Source organism: Penicillium chrysogenum, assembly GCF_028827035.1.
Source record: "Penicillium chrysogenum strain IBT 35668 chromosome Unknown utg000004l_segment0_segment0, whole genome shotgun sequence".
NCBI classification, from domain to species: domain Eukaryota; kingdom Fungi; phylum Ascomycota; class Eurotiomycetes; order Eurotiales; family Aspergillaceae; genus Penicillium; species Penicillium chrysogenum.
In genome coordinates, this window is record NW_026622752.1 from 2,109,863 (window position 1) to 2,133,480 (window position 23,618).

At 50.1% G+C, this 23,618-nt stretch overlaps 9 protein-coding genes across 9 annotated transcripts; 5 read left to right on the forward strand and 4 right to left on the reverse strand.

Annotated features, from left to right (window-relative positions):
* Positions 1 to 42: 42 nt before the first annotated feature.
* On the reverse strand, positions 43 to 1,237 carry N7489_006742 (putative RTA1 domain protein; the record flags this gene model as incomplete). Its single annotated transcript, XM_056712492.1, has 4 exons — positions 43 to 790; positions 861 to 1,010; positions 1,060 to 1,159; positions 1,213 to 1,237. 4 exons carry the CDS (start codon positions 1,235 to 1,237, stop codon positions 43 to 45), a joined length of 1,023 nt encoding a protein of 340 aa, XP_056566207.1.
* A 772-nt stretch (positions 1,238 to 2,009) lies between these two features.
* On the forward strand, positions 2,010 to 4,714 carry N7489_006743 (uncharacterized protein; the record flags this gene model as incomplete). The annotated part of the gene is made up of 7 exons (XM_056712493.1): positions 2,010 to 2,360; positions 2,419 to 2,790; positions 2,853 to 3,468; positions 3,519 to 3,646; positions 3,700 to 4,224; positions 4,276 to 4,336; positions 4,395 to 4,714. The coding sequence occupies 7 exons, from the start codon at positions 2,010 to 2,012 to the stop codon at positions 4,712 to 4,714; spliced, it is 2,373 nt and encodes a 790-aa protein (XP_056566208.1).
* A 385-nt stretch (positions 4,715 to 5,099) lies between these two features.
* hir3 (putative transcriptional corepressor of histone genes (Hir3)) lies at positions 5,100 to 11,238 on the reverse strand (the record flags this gene model as incomplete). The annotated part of the gene is made up of 4 exons (XM_056712494.1): positions 5,100 to 6,425; positions 6,483 to 6,638; positions 6,690 to 6,912; positions 6,977 to 11,238. 4 exons carry the CDS (start codon positions 11,236 to 11,238, stop codon positions 5,100 to 5,102), a joined length of 5,967 nt encoding a protein of 1,988 aa, XP_056566209.1.
* A 355-nt stretch (positions 11,239 to 11,593) lies between these two features.
* On the forward strand, positions 11,594 to 14,061 carry N7489_006745 (ChAPs family protein; the record flags this gene model as incomplete). The annotated part of the gene is made up of 7 exons (XM_056712495.1): positions 11,594 to 11,616; positions 11,743 to 11,872; positions 11,953 to 12,077; positions 12,131 to 12,411; positions 12,459 to 13,402; positions 13,462 to 13,836; positions 13,894 to 14,061. The coding sequence occupies 7 exons, from the start codon at positions 11,594 to 11,596 to the stop codon at positions 14,059 to 14,061; spliced, it is 2,046 nt and encodes a 681-aa protein (XP_056566210.1).
* Positions 14,062 to 14,666: 605 nt separating this feature from the next.
* N7489_006746 (uncharacterized protein) lies at positions 14,667 to 15,416 on the reverse strand (the record flags this gene model as incomplete). The annotated part of the gene is made up of 3 exons (XM_056712496.1): positions 14,667 to 14,902; positions 14,986 to 15,080; positions 15,337 to 15,416. 3 exons carry the CDS (start codon positions 15,414 to 15,416, stop codon positions 14,667 to 14,669), a joined length of 411 nt encoding a protein of 136 aa, XP_056566211.1.
* Positions 15,417 to 15,808: 392 nt separating this feature from the next.
* On the reverse strand, positions 15,809 to 17,963 carry N7489_006747 (putative C6 transcription factor; the record flags this gene model as incomplete). Its single annotated transcript, XM_056712497.1, has 4 exons — positions 15,809 to 16,449; positions 16,516 to 17,594; positions 17,675 to 17,807; positions 17,861 to 17,963. The coding sequence occupies 4 exons, from the start codon at positions 17,961 to 17,963 to the stop codon at positions 15,809 to 15,811; spliced, it is 1,956 nt and encodes a 651-aa protein (XP_056566212.1).
* Positions 17,964 to 18,665: 702 nt separating this feature from the next.
* N7489_006748 (SDR family oxidoreductase) lies at positions 18,666 to 19,616 on the forward strand (the record flags this gene model as incomplete). Its single annotated transcript, XM_056712498.1, has 1 exon — positions 18,666 to 19,616. One exon carries the CDS (start codon positions 18,666 to 18,668, stop codon positions 19,614 to 19,616), a length of 951 nt encoding a protein of 316 aa, XP_056566213.1.
* A 287-nt stretch (positions 19,617 to 19,903) lies between these two features.
* N7489_006749 (uncharacterized protein) lies at positions 19,904 to 20,404 on the forward strand (the record flags this gene model as incomplete). The annotated part of the gene is given in 3 exon segments (XM_056712499.1): positions 19,904 to 20,098; positions 20,109 to 20,318; positions 20,390 to 20,404. 3 exon segments carry the CDS (start codon positions 19,904 to 19,906, stop codon positions 20,402 to 20,404), a joined length of 420 nt encoding a protein of 139 aa, XP_056566214.1.
* A 1,234-nt stretch (positions 20,405 to 21,638) lies between these two features.
* Positions 21,639 to 23,517, forward strand: N7489_006750 (crossover junction endonuclease MUS81; the record flags this gene model as incomplete). Its single annotated transcript, XM_056712500.1, has 3 exons — positions 21,639 to 21,730; positions 21,781 to 21,950; positions 22,010 to 23,517. 3 exons carry the CDS (start codon positions 21,639 to 21,641, stop codon positions 23,515 to 23,517), a joined length of 1,770 nt encoding a protein of 589 aa, XP_056566215.1.
* Positions 23,518 to 23,618: the final 101 nt, after the last annotated feature.

Below are 23,618 nucleotides of genomic sequence, written 5' to 3' on the forward strand. Positions count from 1 at the left end.
ATCTGAGTGCCAAAAAGGGAGATAAACCAACACAAAATGTGCTTATACCCCTACCCCATGGGTAGTTTTAGCAGTGGTGCCCTCTCTCCGGGTTGGGTTCGCTTCCCAATAATTCTCTTTCTTGCCTCGCTTAACGATCAGCCCGTAGACATCAAATGGATCAATAAAAGTCTGGAGCCAATGACGGGGATCGTCATAGCCAGGGCCCTCAATCTCCGTGACACCATCTTCGGCGAGATAAATCTTGTTTGACCGCGGAAGCCAGTGCATTGGATGAAAGACATTCAGCAAAGTGGTATTGCTATACATGAATACCACCTCAAAGAACCAGAAGAACCACTCCTGTTTCAATAGAGGACTGATATTCTCGATGTCACTGTAGGCATTCAGACTCGCGGCAGTAAAATATTCCACGGTGCGGAAGATTGTGCGGATGGTAATGAGGGTACAGCTGCAGTATAAAACCAGTAATGCACTCTTGATCTTGTGGTTCAATACGCCTCCTCGGACGCAGTTGAAGTGGAATCGGCCGGCCAAAGACACAAAGCCTACCATTAGAAAGATTTGCATGATAAGCGCTGCCTTCAGTAGTGCCTTTCCGGTGTTCTGCGAGCTGACACTAGAGTCTGTCCTTGCGACCAGGACCGCCCCGTTCGCGGTGATGCTCTCAATGACCACGCCCAGGGCGATGAAGGTCGTGAAGACGCGGCCAGGGTGGATGGGGGAGTGGTACGGGATGTAGTAGAGTATGCGACCCAAAATGAAGAAGTTAGCACCCTCATACACTGGTCTAGGACAATAGAAGATTGCTTGTCAGTAATGTCTCTCATGATGGGACAGGTATGATGGGTACTCCTTACGGTCCAGCGAGGAGAAGCACAGTGCTTGCAATAAAGATGCCTATATTACCCCACTGCCCGAACGCTCCAATAGTTCGGGTGATGAAACCCGCCGTGAACAGAAGGGCAGACCAGGGAAGAAAGCCGGTGACTTTCCAGGACTTATATTTGCTATGAAATCTCGTTAATTTGAGGGTTCATAGTGGGTAGGGGCACATACTAGCATTGATACCCATGGAGGCCGCCGGAAATAGCGAAGAGAATCGCAAAGGCAATTGCAGCGCCTTTGTTTGGTGCGTAGAACCACAGGCTTCCCTCTTCTTTGTTTCGTTAGAAGAACTATTGATCGTGGTTGGTTTAGTAGACGACTTACGATATGCTGACCTTGCCTCGAGCATGGTTGTTGTAGATCCACCAACTATATATTTTTGGCGTAAACAATCAAAGCTTGGGTAAAAGCACTTTTGTGTAGCTGATGTATTGATGGAAGTTGAGAGCATGTATACTTTGATAAAATCTAGCTGACTATACGGGGGGAACGTTACATATATATATACAAAATTTGGGCAGTGCTTTTCATGCGAAACTATAGGTATATGACCTAGACAGTGTCCACTTCAGGCAATTTCGTATTCCTTGCAACGCCTCGTGAGGTACATGGTCCCTTAATCTGCCATTCACAAAGAATGGTAGCGGATCCACGATTGGGTATAAAATTGACCTCGTATTTCCACTGGCTTTGCGGCTATGCCGAGCCGCTCAATACGAAGCTTTCACTGCCACCGATCCTCGATTTATGATTCGCCAACCTTCTTCTCACGCTAGTCCAACCTAAGTAACTTCGTTTTCGCTTGCTTCAAGTGAATTGGATAGGGCTATAGCGTCATCAATATACAACACTAACCAAGATATGTAGACATAGTACGACACAGTACTCCGCGGAGATGATGGACCTACCTAGGTATGTTGTATAGCTTGGGCAAGTCCCATGGATATATAGTTGCACGTGATATTGTTGTTGTCGGGGTAACCGATAGCCTAAAGCGGTAAGCGCAATGTTGATCTGTGGACGTTCTGGACTTTCCAACTTTGCCTGCTTAGCGTATGTTCCCCAACTTCAAAGGTTCACGCTTGCCCTCGTGTTGTCTAGATACTCACGAGCCACACAAAATGCCGCCCAAACAGCCCCAGACATCGTTGTTCCAAGTTTATCTTCGGCTCCGGCCCCCGATGGCCCCAAAGCCCAATGAATCTGACCGTTTCTTGAACGTTGAGCTGCCAGACGTTTCGCAGGAGGAAACTGAGATCGTTTCGCTGGGACCAACACATATTACTCTTCAACCACCAAATGACACGAGAAGACGCGCCGTCGAGAGGTTTGGTTTCACAAAGGTCTTCGAGGAGACCGCTTCGCAGCTGGATGTCTTCCATGACACTGGAATGGAGCCTATCATACGCGGAGTGCTGAAGGAGAACCGTGATGGACTTGTCGCTACCCTGGGAGTTACAGGCAGCGGAAAGGTCTGCTCCCAAATATTGCAAATATCGTGATTACCAAGCTAACGGGTTGGTTATACAGAGCCACACCATTCTAGGATCCAAGACCGAACGAGGAATGACCCAAATGGCGCTTGACGTTATCTTTCGCTCCCTAGAGCCGACAACCAAGACCAACTACGATAGCATTACCCCTGTAATGCTTGCCTCGCTGGCTGCCGCGGACGCTTCTGAAGCCCAATTGTTCTCCGCCCAGACATTTTTGGAAGCTGTATATGGCGAGCCGAATGGACGCACGTCGAGAGCGCAAACTCCCATGAGCCCATCTCGTGCCAATACTCCTTTGATGGTACGAAGCCCCTTTACCTTGAACTCCCCCAAGGATCCCCGACCCCGCGATCGCGCACCCCTGGATCTTCTCTCCCAAGGCCGAGATCTAAACCTGGAAGCCCCCGTAAGGCGGATTCATCTTCTATCACAAGTTCCGATGACGCTGCACGAGCTGGCTTTTGCCAGGTTTCCACTGAGCCCTCTGGATGGATCACCCCAGGATTTTCGAATCCTATCCCCTACACCCACTCCAATCTATTTGAGCCCAAATCAGCTAAATCTCGACTTTATGTCTTTAAGGAACCCACCCCTGCCTTGAACTTCCCCCGCCGTCACATACGTGAACGACCATGCGCCCTTCCTAGGTTGCCCGATATGAGCCACCTTACTGTGGATATGGATTCAAATGCCGACTATGTCGTTTTGGTATCCATGTATGAGGTATACAATGACCGAATTTTTGATCTTCTGTCTCCCTCTATTGTCTCAGGTCAAGGCACCATGTCCCGCGGAAATAACCAGAAGGATCGCCGACGTCCTCTGCTCTTCAAGCCTACCGAAGGCTCACCAGATCGGAAACTAGTTGCAGGGCTACGGAAAATCGCTTGCAGCAGCTATGAGGAAGCCCTAGCTATCTTGGACGTTGGTTTAACCGAACGCAAGGTAACTGGTACTGGGATGAATAGCGTTAGCTCTCGAAGTCATGGCTTCTTTTCCCTGGAAATCAAGAAGCGGACATGGTCAAAGCGAACCGGTGAACACAACTGGGCTGGAAGCACCCTCACCGTCGTGGATCTTGCTGGTAAGTATTTGTATCCTTACAGTAGTTAGGGCCGCAACTAACTAATCTAGGCTCCGAGCGTGCGAGAACGGCAAAGACAGCTGGTGCCACACTCGCCGAGGCTGGTAAAATCAACGAAAGCTTGATGTATCTTGGCCAATGCCTGCAGATGCAAAGCAACATACAGGATGGAATGAAGGTGTGTTTGAGCTCATCGTCGTGTGTTCCTTTGGCAGCTGCTAATCTATGAAGACTGCTCTCGTTCCTTACCGGCAATGCAAATTGACCGAGCTTCTGTTTTCAAATTCATTTCCGTCGCCTCATCAGATGTCTAAAGGCCAATATCCCCAGAAGGGTATCATGATCGTCACCGCTGACCCCCTGGGTGATTTCAACGCCACCTCCCAAATTTTGCGTTACTCCGCATTGGCTCGTGAGGTTACTGTACCGAGAGTTCCCTCGGTCTGCGAATCCATTTTGTCCGTCGCTTCTGGAAGTCACCGCTCAGCCAGTGGCTGCACTTCGCCGAATTTCGATTCATCCGGAGAGCTCGAGAGAGCTGCTGCTGAGATCGCACGCCTCACACGTGATTGCCACGGCCTTGCTGTCAAGCTAGCCGAAGAAGAGATTGCACGGTCTGATGCTGAAATGAGACTGAGAGCTGCCGAAGAAAGATGTCTCACGATTGAGCAAGATGTGAGGGAGGAGTGCTGGGCAGAGATGGATGAGAAGACGGAAGAAGAAAGGCGACGCTGGCAGAGGGCTTGGGATGAGCAGGTTCGTAGCGCTGGACCAGCTCAAATTTTGCCAAACGCTGACAATTTTCAGATCGGGCGCAATGACGAGCACATCGACAAGAAGGTTGAGCTTGTATCCCGTGGATTCCAAAGTAAGTTGGCCCATGAGGAGGGAAACGTAGGTACTGTTGAACTAACCTCTATCTCCAGTATTTGAAGATTCGGGGCCGAACGAAAGAGTGGAAGAGCTCGAGCAAGAAAATGACCAGCTTCGCCGCAAACTCGCTGCCCTTGAGCGTGAGACGCATAACCAATCCCCTACAAGAAAGCATAGGCCCAAGAATGCCACGCCCGCGCGGTCTAATCTTCTCGGCCGCGAGAGCGATATCGAGAATGCCTTGCAACGCATGGATCAGTTGAAGCTCGCAGATACCATGTTCGCTCCTCCATCACCAGGAGCCCCGCCTATGAAGAGGACCAGGAAAATGGGAACCCGGAAATGGGACCTCGCCCCAGAGGACCAGATCTAAGCGTCTCTCTCTCCTCTCCTCGATCATGACTGTTACGATTTATTCATTCTTCTTACGCTGCTTGAGATACGAGACCTTTTAATTGCTGGGTTTACTTCTTTTCTTTTCTTTTTGGTTAATATGGAATGATATCCCTTGGCTAAGGCGTTCGGAGGTGACTGATCCTTGTGTTCAATAATTGTTGATATTTCATTTCCCACTTGACAATCCCAGATTTGAATTTGCGAATATTGTATATGCTAGCTCGTAAGCCATCAAGCCACCTGTCTCTCAACGCCATCCTGTAGTTTGAAACGATCCTGTCTTGAAGAGAACACCCCATGTGCTCCATAACCGAAAAGAAAAAAAGCAAGCAAGTCCCCTCCTCGGATGTATAGCAGACTGCTCAGGACTCAGAGGGCGTAATGTCCATGGCGTCTTGTTCCCCGGTATCTCGCTTGTCAGCGACATGCTCAGTCTCAGTATCATTGGCAGACTGGTCGGCAGCGGGAATCTCCTTCTCCTCTTTATCTTCTTCCTCTAACTTAGTTTCCTCATCCTGCATCTCCTCATCGTCATCTCCCTCACCCTCAGCCACACCATGATCACCGTCCCCATCCCCATCGCCCTCCCCCTCCCCTTCATTTTCATGGACCCCTTCATCGTCCTCGCCGTCACCTTCATCCGCACCTTCATCACCAGTGTTCCCTTCCTCTGCATCAGTAACATGAGGGAAAAGCACCGAGGCCCCCTCATCACCTAGCTTCGTGTCATCATTCTCGCTCAACCCAGTCTCGTCGGCTGTGTCATGCTCATCCATTTGCTCAGCCGAGCCATCCCCAGTAATAGAAACCTGCTTAGCTGAACTAGGAGGCGCAGAGCTCGGCCCCGCAGTAGTCGACCCAACGCCCTGCGGAGTTGCAGGCGGCTCCGGCTCGCCCGCTGCGGTTATTTTGCTGGCCACAGTCCGAGGAGCCAGCTTCGTGTTCACTATAGTGTCGGCGCGTTTCTGGATATCGCGGCGGGCGATGCCCTTTGTACGGCCGCGGGGCGCCGGGGTATCAGATGCCGGGACGGATGTTGGAGGGGTTGAGGTCTCGGGAGGGCCGTCGCCTACCATGAGGACGTGGTCGACTTTCATCTTTTCTTTATTCTCCTCAGTTGCTTGTTCGACCAGGTGGGGCGTGTTTATCTCGTAGAGACGGGCGTAGAGGTCGGCGATCAGGTCTTCGAACATCGTGATTTTCATCAGGTTGTTGTTGAGCTTCTTTAGCTCCAGGGCGTCTCGAAGTAGTTCTAAGATGGACCGGCTCTCTAGTCCCAGGTGAGGTAGGCTTTCCAAGCGAGCTGTCTTTGTAGAGAACTCTTCCCATCCGATTGGTTTGAATACGCTTTCTTCGTGGCCTTCGTTGATCTTGGCTGCGCGGCGGATGATCTTCGCATAAGTTAGGCAAATGTCTTCCCACAGCTTGGTGTGATTGAAGAAATCGCCTTGCTTCTTTCTCACACGGCGCAAAAGTTGATCTAAGCTTGCGCGATCGTCAAGCTGGTCAAGCAAGCCAACGAAAAAGTACACGTAGCGGGTCGTGTAAACGAAATGTCGACCCGGACGTTCGAATTCTGGTCGCCAGACTTGGATTGTAAGTGTCTTGGTGAATATTTGGGAAAGTTCCTGCTTGGCAGCAATAGCAGCGGTTGCGTTTTGTTGGTCGTCGTAGATGACATGCGCAGCCTAGAGGTTGTAAGCAGTATGAACAAAAAAGAAAAGATCAAGTCGCGAGTGATATACCTTTACACCCATGCGATGATGCCAGTTGGACTTGTCAGCGCTTTTATACTTCCGAAGGACTTCGAGTATGTATGTGTTCCATCCCTCCATCTTCTCAGGAGGCTCGATCTTACGGGCCCAGGGAGTTGCAAGGAGGGTCTTGCTTCCTTCGGCAGGCTGGTGTCGCTATCAGAATGAGTCCTTCATATCAGAAGCGATACAACTTACCGTCATGTTTCCCCGAGCAACAAGCTTGTGTACAAAAGAGAAGAGTTTGAAATGTGGCTCAAAGATCGGATCAGAGCGTGAGTCTCGTCGCTGCGGAAGTGCAGCAATAGCATCGAGAACAGCATTTATTACCTCTGGCATTTCGACTCTTTTGGATGTCGTCCTCAAAGAATCATCGCTAGTGAACATTTTCCAAAGACATTTGGCAAGTGTGTAGTGAGTCCTACTAAGGTGTTAGTACTCTTTCAAATGCCACAATTCTGCCAAGTCCCATTTAGACCACTTACATCCATCGCTTAGATTTGTCGATAGCTGCCCGCTTGAGAAGATTGCTAGCAAAATTCCACGTTGAATAAGCTGACATCTCCTTGAAAGGCGTTCCCTTGTACATTTGTTGGCTTTCCTCGCTGCTGAAATGACGAGGGAAGTCTGCAATACTGAAGGCTCCCATGGATAGCGGCTCGCGAGAGGATGAGTACAGGCGGATACCAAAGTCAGAATAAAGATCTGACATCGCTTCTCTGGTCTCTGCTGTTGGCTCTGCACTCCTCATTGCTGTTGAAACAGCCATGGCATAGCAATGAATAGCATTTCGCTGCAGGGCTGCCAAGTCCGACCGGTTGTTATTGATCTTATCAGCTGTCCATGTAATGTCTTCATCAAGCTTCGAGTCATAGGTTTGAGCGAGCCTATACCAGGTTTCCCATCTCCCTGTTCCATGATCTAAGTCCTGCCTAAAGAACCCGATGGCGTCGTCGAGCTCGCTTGTTGAACCAGGGCTGAGGCGCTTCTGGGATCGGAACTTGGTGAGTGCGGCATGACCGAGAAGGAAGAACCAGCCCTTCGCAGCAATCTTCGCATTCTCGGTGGGAACTATAGTCGTCGAAAGCTCTGTAACGCCCTGAACAGCACGGAGGAGGTTGGATGGGTTGAGTGGGGCTTTAAGATATGAATTCACAAGGCGACGATTGAAAGTCAACTGAGGTGTCTGTGAAGAAGCCTTAGCGGGGCCAATCGCTTGCTGCATCTTCTCAATGGTAGTCTTCAATTCGGACTTGGACAAATCCTTCATATTCATCTTGTTTGCTTGTTGCAGAACAAAGTCGATCATTAAGATCGCTGTAGGGCGATCTAATTTCTCGGGAGGACATCCATGGTCCACAGTCCCATCGAACGCGGAGAATTTGATACCGTGGAGATCGAGAAGTATTTGGCACACGTCAAATTCATAGTCGCCCTTGGTTTCAAGGCCAAAGATCTCGGCTTTCAGAAGTTTCAAGAACCTCTTTTGCGAATATCTGCACATCGATCGAACGCCCAATGCATTATGGACGGAACGAAGGAAATGAATGCGGTCTTCAAGCGGATCATCGAAAAGCTCTTTGTTTTGTGCAATCGCTTCCATGAAAAGGGTGTATTGCAAGATCCAGCAGCGAACATATAGCTCTCGCATTCTTTCTTTCATGTTTTCAAGCGATTTCGCCAACGAGCCTCGGAAGTCGCGACCAGAAATCTGGCCTACTCGCACCGAGTCCTCGTAAAGAATAAAGCTGTGCAAAAGCCTCACGAGGCGGGCTATAGCAGACATTGAGGTTTGTAGATGTTCCATGTCAAGACAGTCAAATACTTGTTCCGAATCTTCGAGAATAAGCAGTATGGCTTTGGCCACAATGCCATCCAGGGCTTTGAGCCAGCCCAGCAGAGCTACTTGACGATGTTGGCTTGTTTCTTCGCTGTGTTTCGCTGCCTCGAGTTCTGCCATTACCACTTCGATGCTTCGTAAATAGCAAGATACAACTTTAGGCGGGTAATCAATAGCTTGATATGCCTCCTGGAGTCGGCGCCAGAGGAATAGCCGCAATGTAGCATCTCCTCTATCGAGGAAGGCAGCCATTTCACCGAGATGTGAGGTAGGGTGATCTACGTCATTCTCCGTCGGCGTCTCGGCATACTCGATCGATGAGGGTTCAAGGATTGGCTCTATTGCTTCGATGAGAGTCACAGGATCCTCAGAGTCTGAGTTGAACACCTTGGCAAAAAAGTCCATGCACTTGAGCTTCAAGACCTCCTGGTCTATCACAGCAGCGGACAATTCTGACATAGTAGTGTTATTTATGAGACTGACACTTGGGTTGCCAAGGGACTGAAGTATTTGCTTCAGGTCATGAAGACAGAGCAGGATGTGTTCTCGCTGTGCGTCCGCAGCAAGATTGATATGGAATGCCGACGCCCACAAATGGCGCAGAGTGAGGTTTGATTGGGGTTCGCCAGATGGGCAGTGGCTGACAAAATGATCTATGGATGACCGGGCTAGCATACCCCAGCGAGCCAGCCGATCACGCTGCGCCAGTCTTGTCTCCTGGTCTGTCTCGCTGCCAAGACCCTCAACTGAAGCAAAAACATCCAAATGAAGCTCGTAGATGGCTTGAATCATCTCAAGTTCGAAGAAGTCTTTAGCTTTATATTCAAACGGAGCTCCATCGCTTGACCCAAGAATTCGAGCTTCAAGATTGGAGATCAGTTCGCTGCACGCCTGGTAGATAAATCCATCATCCCGAACTAAAAGCTCTACGACTGTCTTCTTTAGCTCTTTTGGCCACATAAAACAGACGTAAGTCGACTTTGCTGTCGACCAGTTCGAAGACTCTTGACCGAAATCCGGCATAAGAAGACATTTTAGCCATTCGAACGAAGTTTCATGGGGATGCAGCCAGTCAGAGTTGATGGCGCTGGAAAACTTATAAAGTTGCTCCCCAGAAGGAAGCTCTTCCTCGATAACTGGCTTCCGAACAGCTTTTCTTGAGTGCTCAAGGAAAACAGCCAATCCTGACTTGCTTGTGCCACGAATGTCCTTCAGTGGAGATAAATCATCCTTTTGCTGCATCAATCGAGACTTTTCATCATCCCATGTCTTGATGAGACCTCGGAAATCCTGAAATAATCGTGTTTCCAGATCCTGGGGTGTATCGGTTGAGTCATTCGCAGGGCACTTTTCTCTCAGAGCCTCAATGCTACCGAGCGCATCGATACCGACCTTCGAGAAGAGAGAGTCGACAGTGCTGAACATCCAATCATCGGCATTGACAAAAATCTCAAGACGGTCTCCGTAGTACTTGTCTTGATCGAATGCAACTTCTTCGGGTGGTGCCAGAGTGTCAGCATTTGACTCCCGGGCTCGGGTTCGTCTGCTTTTCATGCGGCCACCCTCCGGCTCTTCGTTCGCAGCTGATGCAGACGATCTTTTGCGAATGTCCACTGCAGAGTTCGTGTCAACTCCTTCCGCGTGATTCCCATCTTGTTCTGTCTGTTGATCTTGCGGCTGCGTCGATTGACGTTCCAATGACTCCATCAATTGCTTTTCGGCGCTTTGATCGATGGAGGAGTGTTCCTCACCTGGCTCAGAGGGCTCTTTCGCTGGCTGAGGCGAACTCTGTTCAGGCTTGCCATCATTTTCGGTTGTCTCAAGCATCACGTCGGCAACCTCATTGCCACCCTTGTTTCCGCGCCCCTCGGTATCTATGGTCATTTCCGCATCCTCCGCATTCGTGACCGGTGTAGTTGGAGCATGGGAGCTTCCAGTCGGTAAGATAATACGGATAGACCGAGAGGGAACAGCAGCGAGCGACTCGTCGTCTTCATCGTGGAGTGCTTGGAGAAGCGCCTTGCCAACTGACTCCCAGGTTGGGTCAGCAGGGCTTATCTCTCGGCGAAAAGCGTGCAGGGCAAGAGGGCCCTTTGACGGATTTAGGCGACGCAAATCAGCGGGAAGGGCGGGCAGGTTTGGATATGGATCCTCATGCTGTTTGAGGTATTTCAATAAAGCTTTCTTTGGCCTTTGATCGGGGATTTGCGAGGCAGATAACTTGTCAAAGAGGGACTGCAGCGTGCTTCGCAGGCGCTGCTCCGCAAATATCTCCTCAAGGCCAAGCTGCTCTGACCGTAGTTCCAAGCGGTTGTCATCGTCCGCTAGCACACTTTCCAAGCAATACCGAGACAAGCGGTAGCTGTTTAAGGAACTGCTGAGCCTTGCGCTTTGCCTCCAGAGGTTGAGATCTGAGTCGTCTCGTTCCAAGGCATCCCCAAAAGATCCTAAAGCTTTCCTTGATGCCTCCGTCAACTTCCTTTGTGTTTCCTCCTCGGATTCGGGGGTCTGTGGCGCTGTTCGTATGGGGTCTTGTACTGAATCGAGGACAAATTTGCCGTGGTTTTTATAGGATAGATATAGCATTTGGAATAGACTGGAGGTGGAATCGTTGACGTTGAACTCGGCGATTGGTTCCGTAGCAATTTCATCGTGCGCATCGTGTGCATCGTCGAATGCACCCCTTTTGAAATCGGAGATAGACTCTGGGTATTTGAAGATCTCGGAATTGAGAAGAGCTTCATAGGCCTCTGCAGCCTGGGAGTAGTGCTCTGGCCCTTGTGAATGCAGCTTTAAGGCATTGTGGTAAAGCTTCAAAGCTTCCTCGATCTGAAGCTCCTTGGTGTCATCAACTTCCTCTTCGACAGCCTCATCGGGCTCAACATTCAATGCGACCCAGCTCGACATGGTGTGAGCTCCACGTGGGTCCGTCAAGTATTAGATGGAAAAGAAATATCAGGCGACAGCATCGGGCAAGACACCGAGACCTAGATGCGACAATAATGAGCGAATCAGTTGGTTATCGCGGGCAGACACACGTTATCACGCGTTTGAACCGATCGGGAAAAGTGTTTGGGGCCTTGGTGCCTGAATGCCTTGTGGCCTAGAACCCTTTTCTTGGGGAGTACTGGCAGTTGGAGTATTCTTAGATCACTTCTTCACTTTCCCCCTCAGTGCAACCCCTGAAACGTCTTACGATTCACGCAGAATTCATAAATTAAGATACCCTCATCTTTGATTCTATCGCGCTTGTGCAGGCGCCATGGTTGCGCCCGCTGTTCCTGAGTACGTGCTCCTATCCCCGTTTACGTGTTCCCCGGGTTGCGTATGCATGGCCATTGTTCGAGATTGGCGAGAATTGCCACTAGGAAAATCACAGGAGTTGTGACTGACATTGTGGGCATTATTTAGGATCCACGAGGAGGAGGATATCTACGTTGCGGTCGATGCGCGAACGGAGTCCTTGCAGAGCTTGCGAGAACTAGGCCCTCCAGACCTGGTCTATTTGGTCAAGCAGCCTAAGGCCAATTCGACTCGCCAGGTAAGATATAAGATAGCAACTTCCCTTCCAGATACAATCTACCATGTGTGAACAATTGGTTGAGTTTATATCTATTGCAGACCGGAGTTTATCATCATGTCACCGGAATCGATGCCTCCTCGTCCGCTAGCTTAGCCGCCTATGTCAATACCCTCACATTCTCTCCTCTCGACAAGACGCATAAGGTAGTTTCGGGAATCTACTGGTTAGAAATCTATCTTGGTACAGTGTTTGATTCAGACGCTGACATCTATACAGTTGCTACAATGCATTCTCTCATCTCGATATGCGTGTCGAAGTCAAAATTCCCGGAAGCCTGGAGAGCTACTGCATTGATGAGCGCGGTGACAAACGTGTTGCTACCGAGGCTCTTTGGCTTGAGACCTTCCTTTGCGCCGTACTGAGGGCTTATCTCTATGCGGACGATGGAAGCGGAGATTCCGTCAAGAGGATTGTTGGAGTTCGACGATTCAACCCCGTGACAAACACAGAAATGGAGCACAAGTTCTTAGATGCCGCTGAGAAACTTTTCTTTTTGGGTATGGATTTCAAATGAATTTACCTGTTGTGTCTCTAACAACATTAGGACGCCAACTGAGCTCTGATCCCGAAACCCAAGTCCCTAACACTGTGAGCAACCACCTCACATCCGGCATCCTGAAATACATCCACACGACTGGTCGTTATACTTCTGGAATCAACTTGTTTGAGAAACTCCGTACCAAGGATGTGGAGGTCTCATCCCTCCTGGCTCGTGTGCAGATTATGGCAGATGAGGAGGTGCAAGCGGTACGCCTCATGTACGACGCTTTACAAGATGTTCCAATGGACTATGCTCTGCTTGATTGCCAGGCTAGTTTCTGTCAAAGCAAAGGTGAAAGCGAGATGGCACTTGAGTGCGCCAAGCGTGCAGTTACTGCAGCTCCCAGCGAATTCAGTACCTGGGCCCGCCTCGCAGAGGTATATGTCAGTATGGAACGCTGGGACCTGGCGCTTCTGACTCTCAACTCTTGCCCCATGTTCACCTATCAAGACAAAGATACCCCTCGCATGCCACAACCATCACGCATCATGCTCCCAATTCTTGCTGAAAGCATTCTCGATGAAATAGATGAAGGCCAGCCCAAGCAAGGAGACCCTCACGACTATGTTCACCCTTCACTTCGAAAGATCCATGCTGCTAATTACCAAGGTACTTTCTTGAAGGCCTATAATCTTCTGACAAAAATCGCAGCTGCCATTGGATGGGATCAGCTACTCAAGGCTCGCAGCCAGGTTTTTGTGATGGAAGAAGAATACCGTGTTGAGCGACAGCATGTTCCTAAGCCCGCAACATCATCGGGAGTGGAGACCAACGGCAACAGCCCTGGCCACGAAGATGACTCTGGCTCTGTGGCTGGCCCCGGCCCGGCCGAGCCGTCGTCGGAAGAAACTGCCAATGGAGATGCGGGAGAGAACCACACGGAAAGCCCCCTCGAGCGGCCGGAGCAAACAGTAGCATCCGAAGTTGTCAAGTCTGGCAAGGAAGATGTATGTTGCACACCCATCAGGACGTACTTGGTTATATATGCTAACTTTTTGTGTCACAGCCCGACCCATCTCATGCCTCATACACGCAATTCCGAAATAAGCGATTGTGCGAAAGGTGGCTGGATAACTTGTTCATGGTACTTTATGAGGATCTGCGCATCTACACTATCTGGCGGACCGAGATGGCCCAGTTCCGTCAACAAGCCATGGAATACAAGAAATCCGCCACCGAGTGGGAAATTCTTGGTGAGCTCGCTCAGCGGCTGCACCATTTCGACGAAAGCATTGGGGCATACCAGAGCTGCCTAGCCACTCGGTTTTCGCCCAAGGCTATGCGTGGGGTGTTGAAGTTGTACGAACAGCGAAATGACACCAGAGGCATGCTCGGCGCATTGATCCGCCTCATCGCCTGGCAATATCGCTGGTACTCCGAGGTATGCTCTTTTCCCTGGCTAATGTCGCTTTGACCATTATAACTAACAAACCATCAGTTTTCACCTGAGCTCTTGTTCCTGGTTCGCAAGCTAATCGAGGATGAGGGTGCTGTCAAGGTCCGCAGCATTGTCCAAGCGACAAACCTCCCGCAACCCGTCCTCGACCTCACACACCAGTACTGTCAACTATGCGCCACCTTCCGCAGCAGTGGTAGTGACACTTAAATATGTTGGTGATGATCAAACACAAACTGAGTTGGAAGACAGTTTCATGTCTTCCCCTGGATATCAAGATAGAAAACGGGGCGTAGGCAAGGCTAATGACCATCCTTGATGACACCTCTTTTTTTTTTTGCACTTTCTCTTGGTCCGGTTATTAGGTAGTTTTCTTAGATGATATATATTTTCCATATTCCGTATCTGATCGCGTGTCCCATTTCAACATGATAGGTGGACCTCTACGGAGTAGTTTGGGGTTTGTATCCATTTAGGCCTCGACTTCTACCCAACGCTAGTATATGCATCGGAACCCACAGTGGAGAGAAACATAGGACTCAGCCAGTAGATGACCTCCAACGGCGATTTATATGCACGTCATCTCCAAGTCCCCAGAACATAGCGAGCATTGGCTACTTCCAGACTAGTTTGATATCTCTGGATCTATAGAGACGAGAGCTCGCTGCCACACCACAGCACTCTACATTCCTAGCACCTCTGATTGTATACAGGAGGCCATCGCAGCAAAGCAATTCAATCACCCAAGGGTGAACTCCATTTTAGTTAAATATAAAATTCTCCCCTCACAGGAAACCAAAACCTCCATCGCAAAATCACTTCTCTTCTTTAGCCGCCTCAGCCTCAGGCAGATCCGACTCCTTCGGGACATCACCACCCTTAGCCTGCGCAGCAGCGGCAGCTGGTCCACTCTCCTTGGCGGTATCAGCGGCACTTTCTTCCTCGCCTTCTTCCTCCTCTGGCTCCTCGTCTTCTTCGCCCTTTGCGCCGTTCTCGGCCTCGGCACCCTCCTCAGTGGGCGCAGTCTTCTGCTTCTTGGCCGCCGGAGCGCCTGGAGAGGGGTGTGTTAGCGCGGGCGAGTTTGGGGACGAAGAAGATATCCGTAGAGGATTAAAGGATAATGATAGAACATACCTTCTTTATCTTTGGCTTCTGCTTTGGGTTTTTCTTCCGCTTGTTCTTCTCCTTCCTCCTCTTCCTCGGACTCTGACTCTCCCTCCACCTCCCCCCTGTTCGCTCTCCTCGCTTCCTTCCTCTACTTCGGGCTCGGAGTCTTCATATCTAATTCACCGCGCGATTGGGTTAGCAAAGATCATTCGTGTTTGGGAAGTTTCGCGCGATTTATTTCAGTTCGTAGCGGCTTCGAGGCCACGTCGTGATGCGTGAGCAGCTAGTACAGCTGCGTAGAATTGCAGAGGAATGATGCGCAGGGCATTGGCGCATGAATGGGAAGAAAAGGGGCATTGATGACGGGATGGAACTCACTCCTCCTCTTCTTCGCTCTCATCGCTAGGAAGGGCCTGGAGCTCCTCCTGGGCCTCGGCCTTTCTCTTGCGGGTAGTCATAGTAGAGAATTATGGGTGGGAATTAACTAAGTATAGAGGGAAGGGTAGGGAAGGTGAAATTATGGGAGAGAAGGAAGAAGGTTTGGGCAAAAGTCCGTAAGGGGGAGGGGGGGATTATAAGAGGAAAGTCAACTAAGAAGGGGGAAACCCCCCAAGGGCAGTGACGGTGACGACATGGGAGTGACAGGACCTTAGGGTTAACCTTGGAAGGTGATAGCTTACACTCCGGGAGTGGTGCGTGGGCCATGTCAAAGAAGTGCGTGTCGCCATTCCAGAGTAGATTTTCGTTATTTGCATATGTACATTCTTGCGTGGTATCCAAATGTTTCAGTTGATATCATTGGTATCCTTAATATCCCTTTGGGTCGAGCCCGTTTTGGGGTTCTCTATGGTCATTGTGCTAGAAAATCAAAATCTGCCATACTCGGATCTAGCAGATTCTCATCAAGGCCAAATCCGTATGTGCCGACCATGCCATAAATCAGATCTGGCGGAGGAAATCCTTGTGCCATGGCGTTCGCTCCCCCAGGGACATCGCGGCCTTCCACCGCAGTATCATTGCTTCCTTGGAATTGCCAGGCAGCCTCCCAAGAGTCAAAGCGCTCCAGCATCTTGCCTAATCCACGTGCGATATGTCGAGTAAGATGTCGCTCACCTGCAGAGACACAGTTCATCAATTCAATCACGCGCTCAACTAGTCGTCGCACTTGGCGAGAATTGATGCTAAGGTAAGCTGTATTCCAATTGATTGCTACCTTGAGTAGGAAAACGGCGGAAAATGTAACCATAGTATGGGTGAAGATCGGAACACCGACGATCGCATCCCGAATATCAGGCTCCTCAAGAACCATATTGAGACATGCCATTGCAGAAGAAATTGCAATGTTTGCCGATTCCTTGCGGTCCATGGAGAAGACAGGCGTGTTGGATGGCGAGAGCGCACGAAGAGCAAGCGAGTTCAGCTGGAACTTCGCGAAATGATAGTGCAGAACCACCCCTTTGGACGGATATGTTCGCACATAGGCGCTATCGGCTGTAATGCGTTCCAAGGTATGTTAGAACCGAGAGTTGCTGAGAATTATGTCGAGAAATGACTCACCAGATCGAGGCTGCCAGAGAAGTCGCCATTGGTCTACTGCGACATTGTATACGCGCAACTGTCCAAAATCCTCATCGGTCAATGCTTGTTCAGTGTCGCTACCAAACATTCGATATGCCTCAGTCAAAATCATAAAGAGAGCAACTTGAGCTAAAAGTCGAATGTCTCCGGGGACGACCATCGGCAGCGCGAGGAAGGTCTCATAGGTGCGGATCACCACATCCTCGTGGATGACAGGGGGCCGCCCATAAGCAATACTGAAGTGATGGTCGCACACATAAAGCAGATACCAGAGCTGGGCGCGTTCATACTGATCCGTGTGTCCACGGGTCAGGCGCTGATAACTTTGATGAAGACCCATCTCGGTCGCAATTCGTACCGCATGCCCGGACAACTTCCAACTCAACTCTGATAGCCAGAACGCCCCCACACAGAGGCCTCGGATATCATCCAGAGTGTGGGCCCGCGTGAGGGCCATGTTGGATACGAGCGATACATACTCGCTGTAGCACCGGTTCAAGGTTTCGGTGCGGTTCGGAATATGGAGGGCCGCGACAGTCAAAACTGCAGCAGAAAGAAGCGTCGATGCGCGACGGACGGACGTTAAATCGCGGTGTACAAGAATTATTCCACCCCACAGTAGCTGGTTCATAGTGCGACTGAAGTACGCGAATAATTCCTCCGCTTCATGGAGAGAGATCAATCGCCGCGAGATAAAATCTTCCTCTAACAACGTCTGTTTCGGTGCCTCGACATGATTATTCCTCAAGTTCCGTAACTTAGTGACCTCGTATAGACTGCGCATAGGGGCGGGGACCAATTCTGGGTCTTGGAGATCCTGCTCCGGCGATGGCTCCCGCGTAACATCCATTACTACTCCCAGTCCCTCCTGACGACTGGTTTGTGTCTGCGACCGGTCGACGGAGGGATGGTGGCCATGATACGACGCGGCAGGACTAGGGTCATTTAGAGTGTCCCCGGGAGCATAGGTTGAGAGCTCAGGCAGTCCGGCTTGTCGCAATAGGTGCGAAACAGCCGCCTGCAGCTGGTTCATAGTCGCATTGGCCTGGGATTTCCATCTATACCAGAGCCATTAGATTAGCGCAGCCCCTGATAGCTCCAAAGCTCGCCAAAGGGCCGGGCGGGGGTCAGAACGTACATCACATCATCATCAACGAATTTCTGTGAAAAATCGTTTACGACGCACTTGATACCGCTGCGAGTACATTTTGTACAGGTTGTCTCTCCTGCTCGAAACTCACAGCGAATCTTATGGCGCTTGCATTCTGCACCTGCTCCCGTTAACTGGGGCATTGGAGACTCCAATGATGTGGGGAAGACTCACATGCACGAGCTTTGGAGATCTTGGGGACAGAACGTGCTTTGTTCTCTCGGGGTGATCCGAAGCCAGCGTCATCAGGGGACCGTTTCAGTGGAGTAGTATCCATGATGCGATGCTAGTCGGGGAGAATAGTGGGAGTCGGCGATACTCCGGCATACAGGTTAGGGGGCGAAATCGTCGGAGTGGGGGTGAATCGTCGGAGTAAAGCGAGCTCACGAGTATGCCGAGGAGCTAGAGATAAATTATGATATTCCAAGAGGGATGTTATGGCCAATGGGGGGTAATGTAGTATCAAGAGAAAGGAAGAGAAACAAAAACAAGTTGTGTGACTTGGACCCCCCGCGGACTCGACTTCGCCGAAATCCACGCCTAGTATTCTCCGTACTCCGTACGGAGTATACAATCTCGAAATGTTGTTGGAGTTTCAAGATCATGCTTTGATGGGCTTTTGAACAATTGAATATGCTCCAACAGAGTTTAGTATAGTCTATGTCTTTGACTTCAACTGACAGGTCACCCACAGTACTTGTGGACAATTGAAGCATTCCCCCAGGGTCCAAGAGATGCCAATTGAGACCCTGAAGCAAAAGAGGGGCCCTGAAAGGCCAAACTCCAGGGCGATTCGCGCACGGCAGTTCCACAGCAGATCCACTTAGAAACTGTGCTGTGCCGGGCCAAGTCCGGTGCGGAGGACCGACCAGCTAAAGATCGCCTCGGACTTGATGCGAATGCGGAGAGAAAGCTAAAATTACATATTGGCATACATCTCCCTCCCATATTCCCTGTTTATTGCACTATTCTCGAGAAAATGCATGTCCTCATCACTGGCGCAGCCGGTTTCATCGGCCAACTGCTTGCAAAAGAGCTGTTGAATGACCCGGACTATCGCGTCACACTGACTGATATTCATCAACCCCCGATTCCCGCGGGTGTTCGCTATCCCCAATCTGCAACCGCAGTCAAGGCCGATCTCTTGACAGGAGCCAGGGACGTTGTCGATCCTTCGTTGGACGCCGTCTATGCCTTCCATGGCATCATGTCGTCCGGCTCCGAAGCCAACTTCGATCTGGGTATGAGCGTCAACATTGACGCAACCCGAAACCTGCTGGAGGCCCTCAGACACACCTGCCCCGGAGTGCGAGTCATCTATTCATCTAGTCAGGCCGTATACGGCCAACCGTTGCCAGAAATTGTGACCGACAGCGTCATCCCGACTCCGGAGTCCTCCTACGGCGCCGAGAAGATCGTGTGCGAAACGCTGGTGAACGAGTACACTCGGCGCAATTTTATCACCGGCTTCACTCTGCGATTCCCTACCATCTCCGTCCGACCGGGAACGCCTACTGCAGCAGCTTCATCCTTCCTCTCCGGCATGATCCGGGAGCCCCTCGATGGCAAGGAATGTGTGATTCCCATTGAAGACCGACAGTTCAAGTCGTGGCTATGCTCGCCCAAAACCCTCTTGGAAAATCTTCTTCTCACACTCCGTCTTCCTGTCGATTCTGTTCCCCCGCACATTCGCCAGATTAATGTGCCTGGGATCTGCGTCACAGTCCAGGACATGATGGATGCATTGGAAGCAGTCGGCGGCGCCGATAAACTAGCTCTTCTTACAGAGAAGGAGGACCCTGCGCTGGTCCCAATTCTAAAGTCATGGCCGACGCAGTTTGATAATACTCAAGCCATCTCTTTGGGCTTCAAACGCGACGAGTCTTTTGAGCAGACCGTGCGGGATTATAAACAGTCATTGTCACAATAATTATTGTCTCAATTATAGAAACTTCAATGATACCTTTATTAGTTGATTTCTAAACTATTTTCTAATTTTACCATAGTAGGCATTTTCTGATATAGACCAGGGTTGTCCAAGCCCGGGCGTGCCAGTCGAGTTGTCAGCCCAAATCACCACCTGGGCACCGCCCGCTTTTCCTTTTGTGAACCAACCCACCTCCCTTCAACCTTTTGGTTTGTTCATCGGAAAAGCGCCTTAGGTGACCCGTGGACATATCCTACCATCTCTCGTTCAAAGTAATAAACTGTTCCAAAATGCCAACACAAATATCCCTTCTCGTATACAAGGGCGTGCCAGTAGATTTCTCCAAATACCGACATACGGCGCTGCACGCCCTCTACCCCGACGGCCAACACGATTGGCTTCATGCTGTCGGCGCACATCCCTTCTTTAAGTTCCAAAAAGACAGCGAGAACCCCATGTCGGAGCCACCAATAGCTTGGATCCCTGTGTGTACAGTGCCGGACTCTGTCACCAAGGCGAAGATTATTTTTGCTTGTGCTTGCACGCCGGTGCACAATAGCAATAGCGATCGAGATTGGAACTGCCAGAACTGGGTGGGGGGAGGCTTTGACTGAGCTCGTTAAGATTGGCTGTTTGACCAAAGAAGAGCGCAGAGCAGCGATTGGTAAAATGGTGGAGACTATCTTAGAGGCCGAGCTGGAAGATGTGAGTCCTGTCCTGGATAACTGTTCCATGAAGGAAATTATATGTACTAACGTGAACTTGTTTGTGCATAGGATGGGATGTTTTAGTGATGGGGTATTGGGATGTATTGATATGACTATCTACATACATAGGGACATGTAACTAATGCGCTGAACGATCAAGGACACCCTTGAATGAACTGAGCAGGTAGCATGTAGCTTTTCAAATGCTGTGCCCGAAGAGATCTTTTGGCCTGTTGAAAAATACTGCTTGAAAAGACACCCCATAAGTTCTCACGGTATCCCAAAAGATGGGCGTAGACAACAACTAGCTGTGTCATAGTCGAATTAAGCAGTCTCGATCCGGCTCACTATCGATAATCTTTTGCTTGATCTCATCCGGGTAGGATGTTTGAATAAGAAGGGTGTCGGGTTGATTCTCCAAACGGTGGAATGCGTTGTGCTTCGATCATATTGCATGGTGTATGGCCTTGTGGAAACCTTTCTAGATTTGTAGCCCACCACTCCTTGTTCCCTGGCTCGATAAAGTTGTGACAGGATGGTATCTGAATTTGGACCTGAGTGGATTTTCTCAGACTCATGAGGATTATTCGACTTTGAAGTACTTGGTTGTGCATTTCGAAATCGTTTTGGAGGGATCGTGCTGGGTTACCATCCTCTCGTTTGTAGGCGGGTCTTGTTTCGGATGCCCATACAGTGCCGCAGGCGCCACGGCAGATGGTGTGTAGTTTGGTCATTTGAAGTAGTTTAGATGATGTGTATGATTTGGATGATCTAATGTTGGATATCGTACATATGGAGATATAAAAGAATTGTAGAGGATTGGGTTGCATACCGTTCATTCCAGGGTTGTTCCAAGATTTATGTATCAGGTTGTTCAGCTGCCAGTTAGTATATGTACTGATCTCAGCTTGTCTATACCATGAACCTTCCATACATACGTTTTCATTTGCGTCAATAACTACATGTATGTGGCACCCTCATACGCTATTGATACCGTTGTACCCGATTTGGAGATGAGCCACGTGAAATTCCTCGGGAAGTTTGCTGGTTGAAAGTGAAAAAGTCTCTGTTCTCTAGAGTCTGGCCAAAGTTTACTTGAAGCAGGTGGTAAGGTTGACGTCGGCATCAACTACTCGAGACGACTTGGTATAATGGCCAGATTTCCGAGGCATCAACTATTCCTATATCTCTCTTATCATCACGTGCCAGGCGCGTTCCCAAACAGGCAACATCACTTCGCGTCCAACCGGCGAGACTCGCTTGGATGATAAGTCGCTCTTATTGATCTGCCACTCCGTCACTGGACACTCGACTCGCCATGAGCGAGGAGTGTGCGAACCCCCTACTACTGGGGTGGATCAAAGAATGGCTGGATCAAGCTCGAGAACGAAACAGCAAAGGCGTGACCGTGTATGTATCTCTTGGCGCCCTTGGGAAAGGCTATATCTGACGGGTTGCAGGTACAAGAAGGCCTACGAGTCAATGAAAGCCTGTCCGTTAGAATTCCAACATCCATCCCAAGCACAACAACTGAATGGACTGGGTCCTAAATTGTGTGACCGCTTGACTGATAAACTAAAGGCCCACTGTCAAGAAAATGGGCTTCCAATGCCGGAACCGCCTGAAAAAGGTTCGTTGGATATATTACACCCTGGCCCCCGGATACCGACGCTCAACTAGGTCAAATAGGTGGAAAGAGAACATCTGAAGGTGGCATCGATCAACCGGCGAAGAAGCCTCGGAAAGCCAAGCCGTATGTACCAACATTACGATCTGGTCCATATGCACTGATGTTGGGCTTGGGGACCCAAGATGAGAATGCATCCCAGGGGATGACGAAGGCTCAACTGATCGAGGTGGCCCAGCCATACTGCGACAGTTCGTTCACGGCACCCCCGGACCCGACCAAATTCTACACCGCGTGGAATTCAATGAAAACTCTCATCCAGAAAGACCTAGTCTATGAGCATGGACGTCCTCTTCGGAAGTATCTTCTTTCCGAAGAAGGCTGGGAGGTAGCCAAACGTCTCCAAAAGACATTGCCTGGCGCTACTCAACCCGCCACATCTGGCTCCCAAGCTACTGCAACGACTGAGTCGCAGCAGGGAGCATTGACACCTGAATTTGACTCACTGCAACAAGAGGACGATCCATCGGCGGATGTTCAAGAAAATCTGTCCGAACAGGATATAGCCAACATAGAGCCCATCTTCTTCCCGCCCAAAAGCTTTACCATCCAGCTCGTATTAGACACCCGAGAAGTCCGCACCTCTACCGACCGAGACTACATCTCCGGCGAGCTTATGAAGCAAGGAATCGCGCCGCAAGTACGCGCCCTGGAAGTCGGCGACGCCATGTGGGTAGCCAAATGCCATGACCCAAACTTCCTCACAAGACACGGCGAAGAAGGAGACGAGGTGATGCTAGACTGGATCGTTGAGCGAAAGCGTCTGGATGATCTGATTGGGTCTATTAAAGACGGCCGCTTCCACGAACAGAAGTTCCGGCTCCGTCGCTCCGGCATCAAGAACGTCATTTACCTGATCGAAGAGTTCGCAGTCACGCATCCTGACTCGACTAGCGGAAGTGCGGCACAATACCAGGAGATGGTTGCGTCAGCCATCGCCTCTACACAGGTTGTTAATCAATATTTTATCAAAAAGACGAAACATCTAGACGAGTCAATCCGGTACCTGGCGCGCATGACTCTGCTCCTGCGGAAGATGTACGGCGTCGAAGATGCGCCTTCCACCAGAAATGCTGATACAAATATCAACCGTAGCACGGTTACTCCATCTCCATTATCCAAAATTGGCCTCATCCCCGGTCGCCGTCTCTCCACTGACTCCTACCTCACCATCCTCGATAATCTCCGCTCTCGAGACCCATCCATCACGTACGGCGTCTCGTTTGTGACTTTCTCCGCACTGACCTCCAAGTCCGACGTTCTTACTCTTCGAGATGTATTCCTCAAAATGCTTATGTGTACCCGTGGTGTGACGGGCGAAAAAGCCCTTGAGATCCAACAGATCTGGCCAACGCCACGGCATTTGGTGGATGCATACATGAGTTTGGAACCTAAGGAGCGAGAGACGATGATAGCGACACGGATGTCAGAAGTTGTAGGGCGGAAGAAAGTTGCTAAAGATCTCAGCAAGCGCATTGCGGAAGTTTGGGGTGAGGCGAATTTGTTCTAGTAAGGTCTCTATCGAGGCTACTTGGAAAAAAGTCTTGAGTACCGAGTTCATTCACATGTATTAGGTAGAAACATGACGCTAAAATGAAATAAATGAATACA